General features: G+C 42.4%; 1 protein-coding gene across 17 annotated transcripts in view; it reads right to left on the bottom strand.

Moving 5' to 3' along the window:
- PTK2 (protein tyrosine kinase 2) overlaps positions 1-20,647 on the bottom strand; it is a 799,547-nt gene that overhangs the window by 480,019 nt on the left and 298,881 nt on the right. For all 17 annotated transcript variants that reach the window (XM_085604846.1, XM_085604845.1, XM_085604850.1 and 14 more), the window contains one exon: positions 17,738-17,904. In XM_085604846.1, coding sequence (XP_085460972.1) covers positions 17,738-17,904 — 167 coding nt within the window. The remainder of the gene's footprint in view (positions 1-17,737; positions 17,905-20,647) is intronic.

Raw genomic sequence — 20,647 nt, 5'->3', positions numbered from 1 at the left:
CATACAGACTTAAATCAAAACGTTTCCCCAGAAGTACTTCTCTCAGCCGTGTAAAGTTGTGGGAGTAGCGATTTTGCTCTCACATACGTTTTGAGGGACGGTAGGTGCTAAGATAGCTAAGATAAAGGGCCGGCTACTAAGCTACCAGATTCAACTAGGCCACCATTCACTAGTACTGGCCTCCATATACACCGCCAACGAGGGCCAAGAGTCCTTCATTCACAGGGCAGTAGCTGAGGTGTTGTTGGCACAGGACCACTGGGTCCTAATAGGAGGGGATTTAAACATAGTTTTTATTAACGACATAGATCGATCAGTACCCAGGCAAGGAGTAGTCGGAGCGATCAGTCCAGGGAAGGTGTTATGGCTACAAGAAATGGATCTTGGATACCTTTGGAGGGCTTTGCATCCAAACTTGCTGGACTACACACACTCATGCGCATAAGTCTTACACCCGGTTAGATTATTTCTGGGATCTCAGGAGGTACAGCAAGCTATGCGAGCGGTCGAAATCTAACGCCGATCATTACACGACCACTCTGCGGTAGTGCTGGGCCTCTCTCTCCCAGCCCTGGCCTAGACATCTCGTACGTGGGGACTCTAAGAGACTCTTTTACGCAGACCTGAGGTGATCATGCGGCTTGAGAAAGAAATAGATGACTATAAAGCGCTAAATGACACGCCTGAAGTCTCTCTGCCCATTATCTGGGACGCCATGAAACCCATCCTGAGGGGGGAAATAATCGCAATAGCCTCTGCCGATAACAAATTGAGGCGGGAGAAGAGAACACATCTCCAACAGCAGGTCAAGGAACTGGAGCAAATACATCACTGAACTGGGGCCCCTAGGGTTTGGCGCCAGCTAGAAGGTGCCAGAAAATAGTTAGAAGGACTGGACTTTGATAGTGCGGAATATTCAATTTTGAGACTTAAACAATCCTTTTAATGTGGGGGGGTAAAAAAAGTAGACTAATGTTTGCGAATAAGCTCAGAGGGGTGCGCAAGGCGAACATGATTAAGACTCTGAGGGCCCAGGATGGGATGGTAATTGGGGGAAATGGGAAGAGGACATAGCAGCTCACTTTGGAGCTTTCTACCCAGAGCTATACTCGACGCAGGATCTTTCTGAGCAAGACATCATGCAGCATTTAGAGGAGACGCAGGTGGAACGCTTAACTGAAACACAAGCTACAGACTTAGAGAAGCCAATAAGGATAGGGGAAGTCATATCTGCAATCTCCAAATTACAAGCGCATAAGGCACCAGGGCCAGACAGCTCCCCAGCAACGTTTTATAAATCGCTCTGCGGTAAGCTAGCCCCTCTTCTTACAAAAGTCTTCAATTTGATTTCGTCAGAAGAATTTCTCCCCCTTCTATGAAGGAGGCGTTAATAACAGTCATAGCGAAACAGGGCAAGGACAAACAATGCAGATCATATCACCCAATCTCACTTTTATACGTAGACGCTAAGCTCTTCACGGGTGTACTGGCAGCCTGACTGGCGCATTTGCTCCGGGGATCGACTGAAACAGACCAGGCGGTTTTATACCGCACAGAAAATGCTCTAACACCAAAAGAATACTACACTTGATATATAAAGCCACTCGCTCCCCACAGGAAACCATGCTTTTTTCTATCGACGCTGAAAAAACGTTTGATCGAGTGCATTGGCCTTAACTAAACGAGGTACTAAAACGTTCGGTATTAATGAACGCTTTTGCTCCTAGTTCCTTAGTAATTATGGCTCCCTGAGTGCATCAATCCGAGTTAATGGTACAGCGTCCAAACGCTTCCCGATAAGCAGGGGTGCCTGCTCTCCCATCTTTTGTTTGCTCTATATATGGAGCCTTTCGCACAAAGAGGGAGGGCCTAGAAGGAGATCACAGGCATACGATTTGGAGGGGAGGAGCACCTGATAATGCTCTGCACCGATGATGTGATAGTAGCTTTAGAGAACCCAGGGAGCGATCGCCTGGCTTATTTGGAAGAAGTTGAATCTTTTGGTCAGGTCTCGAGCTTTCGCATTAACCTGGCTAAATCCCAGGCTTTGAACCTTACAACAAGAGCGAGCACTAGAGAACGGTTAACCCGATCTCACTTCATACACTGGGCCTCTGGCCCGGTGGCATACCTAGAATCCAGCTGGCCCCCTCAATACGAGAGTTTGCTCCTTATAATTACCAAGATTTACTTGGGAAAGTTTAGGCCGACCTAACACAATGGCAAAGCTATCATGGATGGGCAGGATAGCTGACCTGAAGATGATGATCCTCCCCAGAATACTATACAAATTTCAAACCTTGCCAGTTGGGCCTCCACGGGGTACACTTGAGACCCTTCAGAAAGCCCTCCAAAATGTTGCATGGGCGGTAAGCACCCACGGATGAGACGAGACCATAGTTGGCGGCCCCTAGAAGAGGGGCTCAGGTATACCGTGTGGCTCGTGATGTTCAAGCGTCACAACTTAGATATTTGGTAGAATGGTCCAGGGCTGAATCAGGGAAGACATGGTTATTTATGGACAGGGCACTAGCTGACATGGTGCTGTGGAAGATCCCCTTTCTGACCCTCGCTCACCGCTCGCCGAATCTATACCTAGCGACCATTGTGGAGCTCACTTCAAGGGTCTGGAACGCACCTGCAACACGAGCGGGAATGACGTCTTTTCCGTTCCCCAATAGTTGGAAATAGAGCGCTTCCCCAAAGGGTTGGATAGCACCACATTCTCTGCATGGAAGTAGACGGGATGCAGATCTATTGGTCACTTCTTCGATCAGGAAGGTTTTAAAACATTCCAGGACCTGAAACAGGACTATGAGATGCCGGAGAGCGAAGGCTACAGATATTGACAGATATGACACTGGGTGATGAAACCGACGGTGAGGGAGGCAGCATAGCGCCGTCTCACTGACTTTGAGAAATGGCTTCTCTTAAAAGATTCAGATCGACGTCTGACCTCGGAGAGGAGCAGGGGATTAAGACGACCTCCCAGCTCCAGTGGGAGAGAGAGCTGGCAAGGTCGCTCTCCCAGGACTAGTGGGACATTTATTACAGAGCGCGACATACCTCCACAAGTGTATTTAGTATAGAAACCGCAACAAAGGTGGCCACTTACTGGTACCCCCACCAGAACGGCTAAAGAAAGTGCACCCAGACAGGGATGACAGAAGCTGGCGGGGTGTGATGGACCGGGGACACTGGTTCACATTCTATGGAAATGCCCTCACTTGAATGGCTTTTGGGAGGAAATCCTATCAGACATAGACACATACTGCGCTACCAAACTGCCCAGGTTATCCACGTTTGTAATACTGGGCCTCCCTAACCCCCCCACCTACGCCCTAAAATCTCCACGGGGTAAGACTATAGCACTGGCATTGGGGGCAGCCCATCAATCGATTATGGCGCTATGGGGAACGGACAAGGTCCAGACACGTCAGCAGTGGGCCCATCGTTTATGGCACCTTCTGGGGATGGAAAGGCTCTCAGCCACACTCAAACAGCAAGAAGACACGTTCAGGGATGCTTGAACCTTATTTATAGACTTACTGTCCCAGGAGTTCACCGACTTGACTTGCCTCAGGTATTAACTAATACGGAGACTAGTTGACCAGACTGCCCAATAGAGTAATCCTACACACGACAGAGATCAGTGGTTTGATAATCAGCAACACAAATTGTTCAGGCACCCGAGGGGAGGAGGGTGGATTTGGGAAGGGGGAGTTGGGTTTTTCTATGTTTTAAACCACTGCGTGCTACCTATGGCTAAATGCGGACGCCTAACTTGCAGATTTTGTTTCCGCTTCGACGTACAGTGAAATTTACACCGTGTAATTATAATAATAAAACAAATTTAAACAAAAAAAAGAGGAGGTAAAGGGAGTGCTACATGAGGATGGAGATATTTTTACCACCCAAACCTTCAGGAGAAAGGCTGCTCATACTCAGGCAGCACTCACTATCTGCCCACATTCCAGATGCTGGAAGAGGACCAGTCAAAGAATGTTCCTTTGCGGGCCAGTAATCTTACATGTAGCCATTGGTGGGCCAGTAATCTTAGGTGCAGCCACTAAAGTGAATATTCGGATTGGCTGAAAAGCTCCCAACAATAACTGTTAAAGTAATGCAAATTAAAGTGGGATGGAAATGAGAAATTTGGTTTTAATCTTGTGTGCTGGTTTTTATGAAAGTTTCAACGCTGATGTGTTTTTAGACTCAACTGGATTGTTTTATAAGATGTAAGATTTTAATTGTTTTAGAAGATGATTCTTTGGATTGTTTTTTTAAATAAATCAGACTATGAATGACTGAATGAAAAAGACTTCCTGGAAAGAAACTAATGAAAGACAATAATTAATTACCCATAGAGCTGGATGTATGTGTAATAGAGACAGACAACATTTACAGTTCACATCTTTGCGTGCCTCTACCATAGCTTCATGGGGAAGTTCCAGGGGAGAAGGGTTGTAAATCCTATACAGAGGCAAAACACTGTGCAGCACTCTGTTGCTTTTTGGCTAGGTTTGTGCTAAAGAATTATCACATATATACATTAGTGGGAGTCAAGCAGCATTACTTTTTTTTTATTTAAGTATTCTGCCAATGGGGAGGAGACACAGTATTATGGCAGAGTAAATATTTCTTTCACTGTTGAATCATTAAATGATTATGCAGGTGTGGAGAGTGGACGGAGTGGATATGCCTTAGCTAGGTTAAACAGGACGCTCAACGGGGGGCGGTGGGGTGGTGCCTGTGTGTGTCTGTGTCTCTCACATTCACCGAAAGGAACATGCAAGACACACACAATAGTAAGGCTGTATTGTCTAGGGCAGTGGTTCTTAACATTTTGACTTCCTTTTGGGTCCCGTTGGTCTGCTGATGACTTTCTGTTTTCTACCTGCTGCCTGATCGGTCTGAGGGGACCGCAACGCTTGTCTGGTGCTCTTGTGTACGCCCGGTCACTGGCCCTCACAACATAAGGGGACTACATATCCCAGCATTCCCCCTGACGCGCAATTTTACTCCCGCCATCCAGAAGTACCAGGAGGCGTTTCAAAAGCCATCGCGGGCTCCCGCAGCACGGGGGCATGCCCGGGCCAAGGGCGGGCCCGTCCGAGACTGACAGAGGCTGGGCTGGGCCACATCTCTAAGACTTGTGACTTTAGGTATTCTTAGACCCTCTTAAAGACTTTGCTGTGCAGATTTTATGTTTTGTATGTGTACCTGTGCTGCTATTTGAAAATGAGTAAACGTAAATACATCACAGGGCAGGGGGTGGTGGGGATTTTAGATGTGTTCATACTGAGAGCCGAATCAGCATTGATTCATGAGATAGAATTAACAGAGCATAGGTTGTCACTAGAGCCACTGCCGTCCCAATTCAAGACAATTCAGGATATCCCTGCTTCTCTTTCTTTGCAACTTAACAATGAAACTCGCCCTCGGGTAAAAGCTGTGTCAAAAACCATAATAGAATCCACTTCTTCCCCAGATTTACTAAGCATACGCAACAGCCCTTCTACAACAGATAAAGGGCAGGAAGTTGTTATAAACTGTAATACCACTCAAGAGGCACCCTTAAATAAGATGAAGGGGAGGGGCACACAGAGACCAAACTTTAAAGCCTATAGCCCAAGGATTACGAGACGGAAAACAAGAAATAACGTTAGAGATATCAGTCAGGGACCTACTATTCCATCGCAGTCAATGGTACCAAATAGTCCATTACCCCGTCACAGAAGGATGATTTTTTTAAAAAGGGTGGAGATGATGATATCTGTTTTACTAGAACCACTGGCCCAAAAATTGACTTCAATAGAGGATAGCCTTACGAAATTGGAGGGGCCCGTCATGAATATTACTGATGATGTCCATAAGATAGCCAATAGGGGGGGGGGCTTAGAATAACTAGGGGACATCCAGGAAATAGCGTAGTGGCAAATAATCATGCAGTGGGCTTGCCTGGCGACCAGCGGCTAAATTTATGCCCCAATTTGAATACTGACCTGATTAGAGATCAGTCCAAGAATCAGCCCCTTAAACAAAGATCCTTGCCTTCTGCACCCCCTTTACTTAACCAGCCGAGGCTACGGCAACAATTTGGGGCACTTGGAAGTAATCAGAGCCCTAAACCTCCCACCACGGTACCTATAAGAACAGAAGGAACTGCATTGATACATGGGGCGGGAGTATCTGTATCTACGCATACTTCGGGCTATAATCAGGGTAACCAAATGAATATACATTTTAACTTGGATCTCCCACCCGAAGCCACACCATATACGATAGTTTTGGCCAATGTTCCGCATAATGAGGGTGAGCACTGGTCTACTCTAAGGAATAAATCATTGCATTTATGGTCTGGTAGAACTGGGCGGACTGATGCTCTCTTTTCAGAATTCAAAACGGCTCAGCGAATATCTTGGGTTGGTAAATCACCTAAGTCCCTGGGAGGAGACTGCATGGTCTAAACTTTCAGATCACCCAAATTAGTACTGTCTATTCTCAATTTTGCAGGGACTCAGTTTATCTCCCCCCATAACATAAGTATACTGCCTTTAGGGTACTTTTATCAATCGTGCGGATTTCCTCGTGGATTTCCGGGAATTAGCCCTGTGGGGAAACTACCCCCAAGAAACCATTGCCCCAGATACTCTATCCCAGTTAGTAATCGCTTTGGCATCCTTAGTACGTTAGATTAACAAGACTGACTTACTCCCCCTCCAAGCCTCTCTCTAGAAAATAATTGTTGTGGTGATGAGATTTATAAAGATAACAATCCTGTAGGCCAAGACCAACAAACCCTTTAAACTATGGAGGCTCAGGACATGGCCCCTATTTACTTAAGTACTAAGGCTACTAACGAACCTAGAAGTATTGCCATGATAGAACAGCTTCCAATCAGCAGAGATTTTGGATTTGTGAGCTCATCAGATACACCATCCCAACATGTTATTATAGAGAAATTATGTTGTGAAATAGTATCTTGCAATATTGCTGGTCTGTTGTCTAAACAGTTGAATCCCCTTTTTGGGGAATTCATAATGACATTTAATATTTTATGCTTGCAAGAAACGTGGGTAAAGGAGCCAATACATATTAATGGTTTTAAGACATTCCACACTCCAGCTATTGAAGGGCTTAGTGATAGAGCAAAAGGGGGACTTGGAACGTATATATCAAATAGGCTGGAAATGAAAAAGGTAGAGCTTATTACCGGGGAACCTTATTACCAACTGATGTTAATCCATGTTGATGGTAATTATTGCATACTACTGATTCAATTTTACAATAACATACCTCTGGCCTGAGTGAGAGATGTCTTAATGCAATTACATAACAACCTGCAGTCTGTATATAGGAAAGATTACAGAGACATGATGTTGGTTATGGTAGGTGACTTTAATGGTGCACTTTGCCCAAGCGAAGGAGGGAAAACTTGTGGCGTTGTGCCAGAGGAAGGTATTGGCAATACCCATTTCCATCATTCCCCTTTGGGGGATTTGTATAATAACTTGATTTTTAGTATGAATCTGGGCTTTGCTAATGAATTAATCAACAAACCTGTACCTATGCCCCATACTTTCAACGGTAGGGGTTGTCATACTACCATAGATTATATTCTTATATCAAATAGCCACGCTCATAGATTGAATTCATTTCATGTGGATGATAATTCTTTAAGTGACCATTACCCACTGTGTCTCTCTGTTTAAACACCACCTAACAAGTGACACAGGCAAGATGTAACAGACTAGATTTTATCAGACATCACTATTAATAAGATAAATGGCTATAACCTGCGATGGTCGACAGTGGACCCTGTCGCTATTACCAGAAAAGTGATATGCAAGTGTAGCTTCGCCATCGATTTGTGTTTGGATGAGGCAGTAACTCCAGCTGGCATTCTTTCATCTTTTGAGTTAATATCTGAGGCAGTAAGAGATTCACTATTTGTTACAATGAAAAACAAAAAAAACCCTCGTGGGTGGTTTGATTCAAAGTGCTCTCGGGCTTACTCTAATTTGAAAAGGGAACTACATAAGATTCCCAAAAATGTCGAAAATATAAGGAGAGCAAGAGGGGAATATAGAGTGGCACTCAGGGAACGAATAGCCACAGTGAGAAATGAGGCTTGGGAATCCCTCCATGAAGCATCCTTAAGGGGTGATAGTTCGGCTTTTTGGAGGGTGATAAAAACACCCTTTCTGAATTCTAGGGCGGGGACGTCTGTAGAGGTCGCTATTGCAGAGAACCAGTGGATTGACTACTTCTCGAGGGTGTACAATATTGATGGAAATATTATTACCTCCTTCGCGAGTACACCTAGGGAATCTGTTATTAATCCTATCTGATCTTAGGTTTACATTGGAGGAGCTAACCCGTGCTCTTGCGGCGAGCTCAGGGGGGGAAGGCCTCGGCCCCGGATGGGTTTCCCCATAGATCTCTTTAATTCCAACATTGAACTATGGGGACCAATTATCACCCAGGTTTTAAACGCTAGTTGCCTCGCCCCCTTTCCAACAACATGGGTGGAATCTACCATTGTTCCAATTATTAAAAAGGGGGATCGTCAGGACCCGAAGTGTTACAGACCTATTTCTTTACTAGATGCTCTGACTAAGGTGGCCAGACGCATAATACTGGAACGTCTAAGTGAATGGGTGGAGGAAAACAACATTCTGGCTGACATACAATATGGCTTTCGGACTGGACTGGGGACAGTAGAGCAGAGTCTTAATTCATCTATTTTAGTGGGAAAGATACACAAATTATCAATTTCCTCAGATGCCTATATTGTGATGCTAAGGCGCAAGTACGCTCTGGTACAGGTGGAGAACGCACAGCCCCATTCCCTATTAGGAAGGGGGGTCAGGCAAGGTTGTGTCCTGGCCCCCTTCCTTTTTAATCTTTATATTAATGGTTTATGCAAGGCATTAATTAAGGACAATCACGACTTCCCACAAATAGCTGCATGCCCCAGTCCTGCACTTCTTTACATAGATGATGCAGTTTTAATGTCCCGCACGCAAGTAGGTCTACAACGGGTTTTAAATAGTTTTACTAAGTTTATGGGCCAACTGGATCTCAAGGTGAATATCTCTAAGACTTACATTATGAGATGTTGGCCCGGGAGTCACAGATGTAGGGACATGTTCCCGGAGGGCCAGAAAATAGAGCATACTATAAGCTTTGCATACCTACGAATATTGTTTGATTGTAATGATTCCTGGACATGAGCCATCACAACAACAAAAAACTTATAATGGCTAGATCAACCATGGCCCCCGCAAACTTTGCGAGGAAACTAGGGAGAAGACCACTGCGGGAACTCATACAGATTTACAAAGCGAAATATGTCTCTGCAGCTATGTATGGAGCGGCAGTATGGGGTTTTGCGGAGACTCAGTCGCTCCAAACGGTGGAGAACATCTTTTTGAGATATATCCTAGCTGTCCCCAGTAGCATGTCTGCATATGTCTGTCACTCAGAGCTAGGTTTGCCATTTATCTCAGACCTGATACAAATGGAGCCAATTCTCCTAAGCCACTGAATATGGTCTAAACCTGAGACCAAGCTAAATCAGGATGTTTTAGCAGACAGTTTAAAACTTGAAGGAGCGTTACTGATCCCGTGGCGGAGGTTTATTAGAAATTTTATGCTTGATCTCGGCCACTTGGAATATTACATTAACCTGAGCTCTATGCAATCGATCAGTAGAAAGGAATTAAAAAAACAGGGACTATTTCATCTGGACTCTATTAGACTAGCAATTGAGACTTTAAAGCCTACTGTCCGGTATAATCAACTGATTTTATCCTTTTTTAGTATGCAGTCTAATCTACTGTTTGTACCTGGTGGCTATGATAGGTTTTTATTAACCCGTTTTAGATATAACATTTTCCACAGGCTAGTGAGCTTCCCAGGTACGAATGATTGGTCGCGAACATTAGGACTGTGTCCGTGTGACAACTGCTCGGATCAATCGACAATACATGTCGTTTTATTCTGCAGGTAACCTGTGGAAAGTTTGGTGTGTCCCGATTTTAAAGGAGCTGGGCCTGAGACAATGCCGTCCTGCATTGCTTGCGCTGCAGCAACTGGACGATGTACAAAGAGCCTGGAGGATAGGCATGTTTCTAAAAAAAAGTATTTAGCCACAGGAAAACTATTACTTTGTAACCATGGAGACTATTATGATTGTATGACGAAATTTTAATACAATTATGTACTGTTTATAATATTTTATGATTTTAATGAATTAATTGTTTATATGCACTTTTATGATTGTCTCAAAAAACAATCGAATAAAGTCTCTTCTGATTTGATTTGACTTCCGTAGAGACACACTTAATCATTACTGGAATCCAAGGACCTCCACTAAATCATTATTGGAATCTGGGAACCCCCACTAATTCATTGTTTGGAATCCGGGTCCACAGCCTAAGCAATTTCAATGATTTGAACCACAAATACAGAAACAAGCTTCAGCAAACAAATACACTAGTATTCCATTTTATTCACGAACCAATATTAATAAACAATCTACATTTTAATGGGAAGGTTGGAGCTTTTCTAAATTCAGTTGAGGCCACCCACTGTCCATATTATATTCTGCTCAATGCACCTGCACTTGTCTCACAAATCAGTCTGTGGATACCAAGTGAATTTTTAGTTTCTAATTTACAACTCCTTCATATTCACAGAAAGTTTTAAAACTTTCAATTTTACATTTTGCTTGATTATTTATAAACACTATTATTCTGTTAATATTATTACATTTTTTAAGCAGTTGTGGACCCCATGAATAGGTGTTGCGGACCACCAGGGGGTCACCAGATCACATATTAAGAACCACTGGTCATGCAGCCTAAAAACCTAGCCCACTGAGTAACTTTTATGAAAATTTAAATATTTGTTTAGCTAAACACATCTTTCTCATCAACCCCCCTCTAATCTCCTACAAGTGTCTTGGGCGGGTGGGCACAGGGAAAATTCTATTAATGGAAATTTAAATAAATAAAAGGGCCAGTCAGATTTTTTTATGTGCCATTAGTTGACTGGCCTCAAAGGTTTTGATACAATTTGTTGGAGGGCTCAATTATGTACTTAATTTGTTAAACTGAATACAATGTGGGTGAGATGGAGGTTTCCTGCAGCACCCATGGAGTCGAAGCACTGCTGTTGGTTAAGTAGCTGGAAGTAGTGCCTAGTGCCATAATCTAACATCGCTCTGAGTGAATGGGCATGGATACAACCAATCATGCTCACAGGAAAAGACTCAAGACAGGTGTGCAAAGCTGGATATTTGGGCCGGGAAAACCAGACTGTTTAGAATCCAGCCATTTTCTGCAGACCGGTACATCCGCCTCTGTCTACACACTTTCAGTCACTCTGATCCCCTACCAAACCCCCCATAATGACAGATGACACTTTATTAGTGCTCCTGGACAGCACCTGTCCCTTTACTTTACCCCTGGTGATCTCGAAACCCAGGTATCCTGCCTTGCTTTGCTCACGCTTTGCTCCTCTTTCAACTCTGATATTGCATTCCAGAACAAACCATGCACCCCCCTCAGAACATCTCACCCCTAGCGTATTAAATCACTTCAGCCCCGTTCTGCTCCCTGCCAACTCCAAAACCATATTCAAGTGCTGCCTGTCACACCTCCAGCGTAGGCAGGCAGCGAAACTTGCAGCCTTTCCTTGCCCCGACAGCCCAATTACAATGAGCCCACTGTGGGGAGGCCATTTTAGAATGGATTACATTATTTGATAAGATGTATGGATTCCCATTTAAACCAGATAGCAAGATTTAATTTGGTGGCTTACTATAAGGCATTGTTAGGTTGAACTGAAAATTGAAAAGCCTAGATATTATTCAACAACAATTTTGAACGAGGAGAAGGAGTCTGATAGATACTACATAGAATGATAAAAATAATTTAATTATTTAAAGGCGTCTGTACAATTGTAAGAGAACTGGGTGGAAGTCTTGATTAGTGATACTTGACTGTTAAAGCGATCGAACTTAAACGTTCTTCAGAACCAAGACTTCACCCACAGATGAAGATTACGCATTCTCCATTACAGAAAAAAAAACTGGACAAGAGTATTTGTGAGCGGATGCAAAGTTTGTTACCATACAATTTTCCTAGTTCTCACGCCAAATTAACTAGAACCACAAACTAGGTTAGTTACATCTTAATTCTGGGACATAAATTGTTCAAATAGCACTTGAGGATTTAGTGACCAATGTATTTAACCGGCATCTGAGAATCAAACCGGAGGGAAGGTAATTCAGGTGGAGGAGAGTCGACTGCTTTGCACGCCAGAGGGCATGCCCAACGCAGCAGGGAAGGCAGGAAGTGCAGTTCTACGGGTGGAAACGAAGATGTTGACCATGCCCATATCACTGGTCACGTCTCAACTTTGCATTCCAGAGAGTTAACTAGCAACCCACATTTTCAAGAAACAGGCACCCTCAGGTTCGTGGTGGTTCACATGTGGTATTAAAATAATTGAGTTCTCTCTCTATAAGATGATACCATAGAGAAATACTACCCTGCAGTTTATGTTTTGCATCTTCTTCAAGGCTATTTCCTGGGTCTACATTTAATATGTATCACAAAGAAAGGGCTGGCAAACAACCTTTAGTGAAGCATGTAATGGAATATATAAAACCCACCCTGTTCTCTTTGTCTTGTAAATATATAGCCATCTGTATTTATATTTTCATTATTCCACCTGCATGTTGTATGTGGATTACAGACAGTGACAGATAAAAGCTTATACAAATGATGGTAACACAGCTGTGCTGGTGAAGATTAGGACAAGTGGGTCAGTAATTTTCTTTCATGTGCCATCAGTGCCAAATGTGATGGGATGTGAACCAGTTAAAGACCTACCTGTTGGCAACTGAGTAACCAGAGGAAGTGACATAGCAAATGGATGTGTACTGCAAGGGACTCTCTATGGTGTCTGAAGTAAGAGGCCGATCTAGCGCGTTTAACAATGGATAGGTTATAAGAACTTGTGACTCTGGCTAAAAAGGAATAACTACTGATTAAGTCATCTCTCCAAGTATGGGCATTTATCTCATTAAATAAGTGACCACCGTCTGTAAGCCTCAAGTCAATTTAACAACCTCATACGATCCCTAGTTCCCACTCAGCAATAATTCCAGAAATGTCTTTTTTTTTGTTAGAAAGACTGTAATCACTCTAGATTAATCCATTAGTTCAAAATATAATCGAAGGTCTAAATGTCCAAGTGATTTCGTGGAACAATAATATACTAACTGAGGCATAGTCTATTCAGAGAAGGAAGCTATGCGTTTAAGTGCTGGACACAGAAATGTAGATGATGAAATAGTATAGAACTCTTAATGCTTACTAGTTAATTACATTAAGGGAGGGGAAAGATACAAGGCTGCTACAGAAAAATAAATGCCAACATCAATAGGAACCAAAGGCAGTGGAAACAGAAGCCAATGAATTTGTTTAACACTGACTAATGGTTGCTCCAAGTGAAAAAATATGGCCAATGTACTTTCATCAAGCCTGGCTAGCATCTTTTAAAGAATGAGTTTAAGAGACAGTCCGACAGTAATGCTCATTTCAAATTTCTCTTCATGTCCTCAGTTCAAATGTATTTTTATGTATATTCAAGGGTCATACTTTCATACTGCCAGCACGACTTTGGCTTGTTGCATCTGTATTTAGGGAAAGGTGTAGACACTGTTGATTGTTGCCTGAATTTCATTGAGTGTTTTACCTTTCACTAACGTTTTAGCTCTCTGTGGCTGAAAGACCACTTGTGGACCATAAAAAAACTTGGCCCAGAAGTGGGCTTTGGGACCGCCCATTGCTTACCATTGGTTGGCTTTTTTGTCAGTCTTATTTGTTTGCTTGTTATTCAATGGCTTTCTCCCACTTTGAGTTTGGTCCTCCCTCCATCGTTTTGATTCCACTGCTCACATTCAGGGAACTACTTTTTGCTTTTGGCACTCCAACACTCAAAGCCCATGATAAGAATTGGTACTGTCCACAATCGATCGCTCCAACACTGAAAACATAATCATCAGATACAACAACCTGCATCATCAGTCCTCATATATCAGGCATCCTTCTATTCCTTCCCAGTCCAACCCGTCAAATGGTACTTCCATTACAAAGTCCATAGTAAAAACGAATAGGCCTGTGCAGAATGGTGGAAAATTCCAAGGATATAGGTCCATTGGCCACAAGCACTCTTTACCTCCTAGAGTTTTTTGCATTAACCAAAACTCCCAGGAACTCTTGTTGCACTCTTATAATATAAAATTGATGCTACTGCTATAATTACATGGCAAATAATACTTTAGATCCTGCAAAGAGGGGTAAACTTAAACTAAATGGACAGATACCAGATCAAGTGTTTTGTACACATTAGTTCCTTTTTCAGGGATCGAAAAAATTAAGAAATTAAATTTGAGTCTACAAATAGAATAAGTCATACATAAAAAATGTACTTGTCTCATTAATTCATTATAGAAAATCTCAAATTCAAAGACTTTTGGTGTGTAGCCCCCAGCTCTCCCATAAAGAATATCCTAAAATGAAGGAACATATTGGGCACCCCCGCGATGCACAATGCTGTCTTCAATGAGGTCATGATGTTATATCAGATGTCGCATCCATGTTATCAATGATGTCACAGAAAATGTCATGAGTGATGTAGTATGTGAGGTAATAAGCAGTGCATGGCGAGGGTATAAGTTTTAGTTTGTTTAGGGCACAAGTTTATAGGTACCTGAGATAACTAACTGTTGAATTTCAGTGGTTTGGTTACATTGATATAGTATATCTTAATAACATCTTCACTAAACTAGAAGGCCCCTATAAACTTTGTTTTGTGCTGTGAATTTCTACGTTTTTGTTACCAAAAAGTAACATGTTATTTCTATGCCTAACTATTACGTCACTTGAACATTTGGCCAACCCCCGACAGCAGCCAACTCCACACCACGCATGCCTATGGCCATGCTTGGTGTAGGGTAAGGGGTCCACATGCCGCCCCTGCCCCCAATTGGATGCTGTTGTATGCAATATCCACCTAAGAGTTGGCTGCGTGTGAGGACTTATCTCGTGCTTTGGTGCGATCAGAAGATACAGGGCCTTATCACAAGTGTTTCATATGATTACCATTGAAGTCCTATGGCCAGAATAATAGTGGACTCCAATTCAAATGAGAAAGTACTCCTATTTAGCAGTTAACTCAGTCTAGCAAGGATGAACAGTCTTGCATAAGAATATACAATGCAGTATTATACAATAAATAGTGCTTAATAACGTTAACGTTGAGTTAAAACTTTAAGTAAATAGAACTTTACTAGGAGGTAAGTATAATAGTATACTAAACACTATGGTCGCCAAAGAAACCTCAAAGATCGTGCACCTTCTGGGCGAGAGTACCAATCCCAAATATTATTCAGTTCCCTCGGACTAGGCATTAAAAAACTGTATAACAATGACCAACTAAGGCCAATATTATCTTATTCAGGGCGATCTGGGCTGGGCTCAATCAAGTTTAGAAGCTCTCCAATCTCTTCTCTAAAATAGGGGCTTGAGTGACTGGCTCAAATGTAGCTCAGAGGCTTCATATCTAGAATTAGCCACGCTTGCAACAGCTGTCCACCCTTCATAAATCAACATACCACTCCATCGCCACACATGAGACACTAAACCAACACTCACTTAACAAGTAGTCTGGTGGGGGGGGGGGGGGGGGAAAAGAGTGTTCAGAATCACCCAGAAACATAACACCCTCACGACTAGTTACAGAAGAAGCACTGAACAAACCTGGGGCACTCAACCAAAGTGTCGGATGAATGGGCCCTTGAGAAGACGCCATCGGAGAAAAGCACGAGGCACTCCCGTTGAGACCAATACTTATCAGAGTAACACAAGATCAGGTCCTAATTCCTGTTGCCCAACAAAGGCATGCCCATAAGACGGCGAGAAACATATCAACTTCTTAAAATCAGATTTTAAAAAACAAGATGAAATGTATTGAAACAACAGCAAAAAATAGGTAAGAACCAGTATGAACTCTCTCAATCGTCTTCAGTGAGTTTCAGCAGGTCCTTACAATTGCAGTTAGTGGACGAGGACATTTTAATATGCTCATCATTTATTTTCTCGTCCTTGGCTATATTTGATTTGGACTTCAATTTAGAGAAAACTGTTTAACTTTTCTTAATCACCACCCCAAAGCTGAATCCTACAATCACAAATGGTAGTGGTGACATCACAACAAAATTAGTTATTAGATCCATGTGCATTTTTTAATATGTTTTTACCTCTCAAAAAAATATAAAATAAACACATGAAAACTTTCCCAGAAGATTCACAGGAATAAACATTTCCAACAAACGTTATTGCATTACATACCTTAGCATTTTAGATTTTCTTGACAACTGAGCTTTAGAATTTGGTTTAAAATGCTACCAGACAGGAGTTCTCTTTGGTTACTCTAAGAAAATGCACAATGGCAGGGCGGCACAGCTTCACAAAAGCTTGCAAATCAATTTTGTCCCAACTGTGTGTGTGAGGTGTTCGGTCTCGTATGTTTTTTTAAGTTTCATGTGTGTTGTTATTTAGCTGTAAGTGCTGTTACGGGCGCGGTGATTCCCAACTGTATGACAAGTCTGCGCTTGTGCTAGTTGCACAGGGTTCTGTTGAATATGTTCTGCAGATTGTGTTAATCAAGAGAGCACCTGGAGCCTCGAGATAGCTGCTAATGACGTATCCGAGTTGACCTGTATGCATGTACCTACCATGCTCTATTCTAAATGTATTACTGCACTAACCTGTGGAACATTCTTGAGGAAAAATACTTAAGGTCGTATCAATCTAGAGTAAAAAACAGAATAACCGAGTGCCATTTACCATAACAAGAAATATTGCAACACAGTGTGCTAAACCTAACATCCCAAATTCTGCCCGAAAGGATTGACAATCATAAAAAACAGTGAATTTTTTTCAAATATCATTATGAAATTTAATGGAGGCAATGATTAAAAACAAAAAAAAAAAATCAGAAAAATGAAAATTGGCAGGAATTATGAAGCAAAAGTGTATCCAAAAAAGAAGGGAAAGAGCTGGTGGAAGACCGATAAAGGTGACTCTAAAATGGCATTTGAGCATTGCTGTTTCTGCAGCGTCTGTGACATCATGGAGCCAGTCCAGTTTTCGGAGTCCAATGATGCAGAGAGGCTACAGAAAAGTGTTACCCTGAACCAGGATCAGCAGGAACCTCATTGTGCACCTAAGGATAATTCAAATGAACGACTATCTATCAAAACTAATGGTGGAGGAGATGTAGCACATTAATAAGAGGTCTGAAACGCACCCCAAGCCTGCGATGCAAAGATACTTAACTCCCGCAAATGGAACATCTATACCAGCCCCGCTTATAATCTGTATGCCCAGATCTTAGCTGCCTTTTTGCTATGAATCTAAATTCTTTGCCCTTTTCCGATGTGCGAGTGATCTACGGTGGTGATCATCATCAGAGTGAAAGTTGACATGAGGAGGAAACTCAGTGAAACCGCCTGGAAAGCCAAGCACTGATTCAGTTCCTTTGGAAAACCGTTTTGGTAAATTAATATAAAGGTACACTTTTTCCACTTGCTGTTTAATACAGGAGGGTGCTAAAGAGATAAAGCAAAAGCACAGAATGTGTTTCGTCTTACTTCCATTCCTCGGGCGGATGTGCACACTCGTACTTCTCCCGCACATGGGACACGCCCATGTCGGGGTGCAGCCAGTGGACCTCCTCCGACAGCAGGTGGCTGAGCCGCAGCCCGTAACACGACACGTTCTTCACTTTGTGGCTATCTACAATCTTCTGAATGATGCCCTAGAGAAGGAGAGATATACACATTTTGCATGAGAACCTAAAGACTAGAGGTCTTAGAATGAGCAGAAAAATGCACCAACTAGACCTATTATAACACAAGGTATCACCCGCTCAACACTCAATCAGCAAGTTTATTTGGCTTAGATGTTTTGTTGACAGGTTCCAAATAGAACACAGTTCCTGGGTTTACAACAGACACATGCAGAGCAAAAAGCAGTGGATAAATTAGCTCTTTGAGGTCACAGTTGGTTAGTTACTTATTACAAAAAGCCCAAATGAATAAATAAATAAACTGAGTTTTTGGCCTCCAAGCCCTACTAGGACAACTCCGGTTCAAAGTGACCTGAAGTTTTGGGTATGACAGAAGACTCACTCTGCTCTCCTTATATCCAAGAAGGTAAAACATACCCAACACCCATTGTTCATTTCCAACCTCTTCTGGTATGAGGATTGAGACCATCTTTTACTACAATAATTTACTAACCATAGCGTACCAAAGATTCTCTAGTGGCCCCACCACTTCCACTGGCTCTCCATTTTTACCTTCCAAGAAAGGCTGCACACATGTTTTGTCACCCGAGTGCATGACCACACTTGCTAAGACTTTCTTACCTATCTCATACTCAGTACAAAGTGACACTAACTGGACAGACTGTTAGGTACTGTCCTAGCTCCCACTCAGTGGCACATCATAATCTACCTTACACGGACAGCATGGGCTGGTGTACGAGCAGTGTGAGAGCGACTCTTTTGTGAACTGAAGTCGTCTACTTAAAAGAAGAAACTATGACAATTCAATTTGTAAACATACTCTAAATATCAGTCACTTAATTCTCAGGGTAGCAGTCTTTACAAACTTTTAGGGACTTAGGTGGGTTTTCTTCACCACTGTAGGATATTCCCTTCTAGTCCACCTTTCAAGTCAGTTTTCCAGGATTGATACAACCTCCTTCTAGGGAAATACTTTAAAGAGGCTCTCCTTCCTGCCTATTCTCTGGAGGAATAGGTCTCTGTTCCTGGGAGAGAGCCAAAAAGCCAGCCGTCAACCCCGGTCTCTGTCTAGGAAAGTTCTGCACGTTCGTATTTTCTTCGCAGCCTTTTAAGGGATTGCATAGATATGACTCCTCCTAAAACCTTACCTCCATCCCAGCGACTGGCTCTTCCCTCCTCCTATGGGTGACTCCTTTCCCCCACAGCTTCCTGTTTGGCTGTTTCAGAAAACAGAGCATCCCTGACACGCCCGCCTCCTTCTCCTGCTAGACTGGAATAATGTTCTCAAGCTGACCACTGTGTCCCAGTGTCTGTTCCTTTCAGGGAACTTCCTGATGCATCCACCCAACCTGTGAACCCAGCATACTAGTTTCTGGGATCTTAGCTACATGCGAATAATGGGTCTTTTGCATCTTCATTTGCGATTTCTCTTGTCTCTGCATGCCTATCCTTGATTGATAGTGGGAGATTTTGTGGTTATGTTTGTCCTACCTTCTGTATTAGGCATCTTTATCAAATTATGCTAAATACATAACCAATCTCTCACTTGGGGCATGATGACACTAACTGACCTGACATAGTGCACATCTCTCACTTTATGCACAGTGTGAGATAGTGCCTTAGCTTATAACGAGTGCATGGTGACACTAAGTTCCCATCTGAGGTAATGTTAACATCTTACACTACTATTATACAATTTATAGAGATGGAAATGTTTTAAAAGTTTTAAAAACCTAACAGCCTCACCTACTTTGACAGACTGGTAGAGGCAACTCTGGTCGCCGATAGCTATGGAGATGCTCTCATATGATCTGCTAGATGAAAGGTACACATTTGAGCTCATCTGGAAAGTGCTAATAGATTATCTTGAAGTTCAAATATTGTCCCTAGCATACCCTAGAAAATCGAGACCCCCCTACGCTTCTGTGGGACCCTTATTTCCTGGTACCATACTGTGTTGAGGGAATGATGGGATGCTATGAGGATACTATGAGGTGTTATTGAATAGTAGAAAGAGACTTTGCCTCAGCCCATGCATGAGGCATAGGCTTGGATTGGGGGCTGGGAGGGGAATAGAGACCAATTGATCACACTGAAGCTGTGTTTTGTCTAAGAACAGTTTCATTTTCGAATGTGCCAACTCAGTATACAGCTTATAACAAACAATGACTGTTTTTATATTAAGTAACAAAAACAAAATTCTTTTGTTTTTAATTAACAAAAACAATTCGAGTGCTGCTCGGATATTGCCTTCACAAATGACGCTTTTATGTATCTTCATTACATTTGCACAGACTATTTGTGTAAACTTTTAAACTCTCTAAAACATATTGAACATAAAGCTGGATTTATCAATGCCTTCCCAAACTCCTATCATTTGCCGAGGTAGACCTAGACCCCCGACATTAAAATAGAAACATAGATGCTGTACCCCCTCCTTTAAAGAAGCTTCAGATGAAGCCCCTGAGACTCTTCATAATGATATTCCAATAGATAGGGAACAACCGCTTGACATTATAGCAATCATGCACAAGATCAGAATAAAATCTTTGCTCACACATTTATTTTTCAAAAACCTTTAAAACAAAGATAAAGTAAAACATGAAAAAATATCATCCAACAGTCAAATTAGGCTTGCTCCACGCCATTTTAAACTAGCATTTCCGTAAATGCCATTTATTTTTATTTTCGTTTTTAAAGCATAAATAAAAGGCATTGTCATTTGCAATGCCAATAGCTTAAACTTGTGTAA

This window comes from Triturus cristatus, chromosome 5_1, assembly GCF_964204655.1.
Source record: "Triturus cristatus chromosome 5_1, aTriCri1.1, whole genome shotgun sequence".
NCBI lineage: Eukaryota > Metazoa > Chordata > Amphibia > Caudata > Salamandridae > Triturus > Triturus cristatus.
The sequence above is the reverse complement of the archived record's forward strand: the minus strand, read 5'-3'. Positions and strand labels throughout refer to the sequence as shown.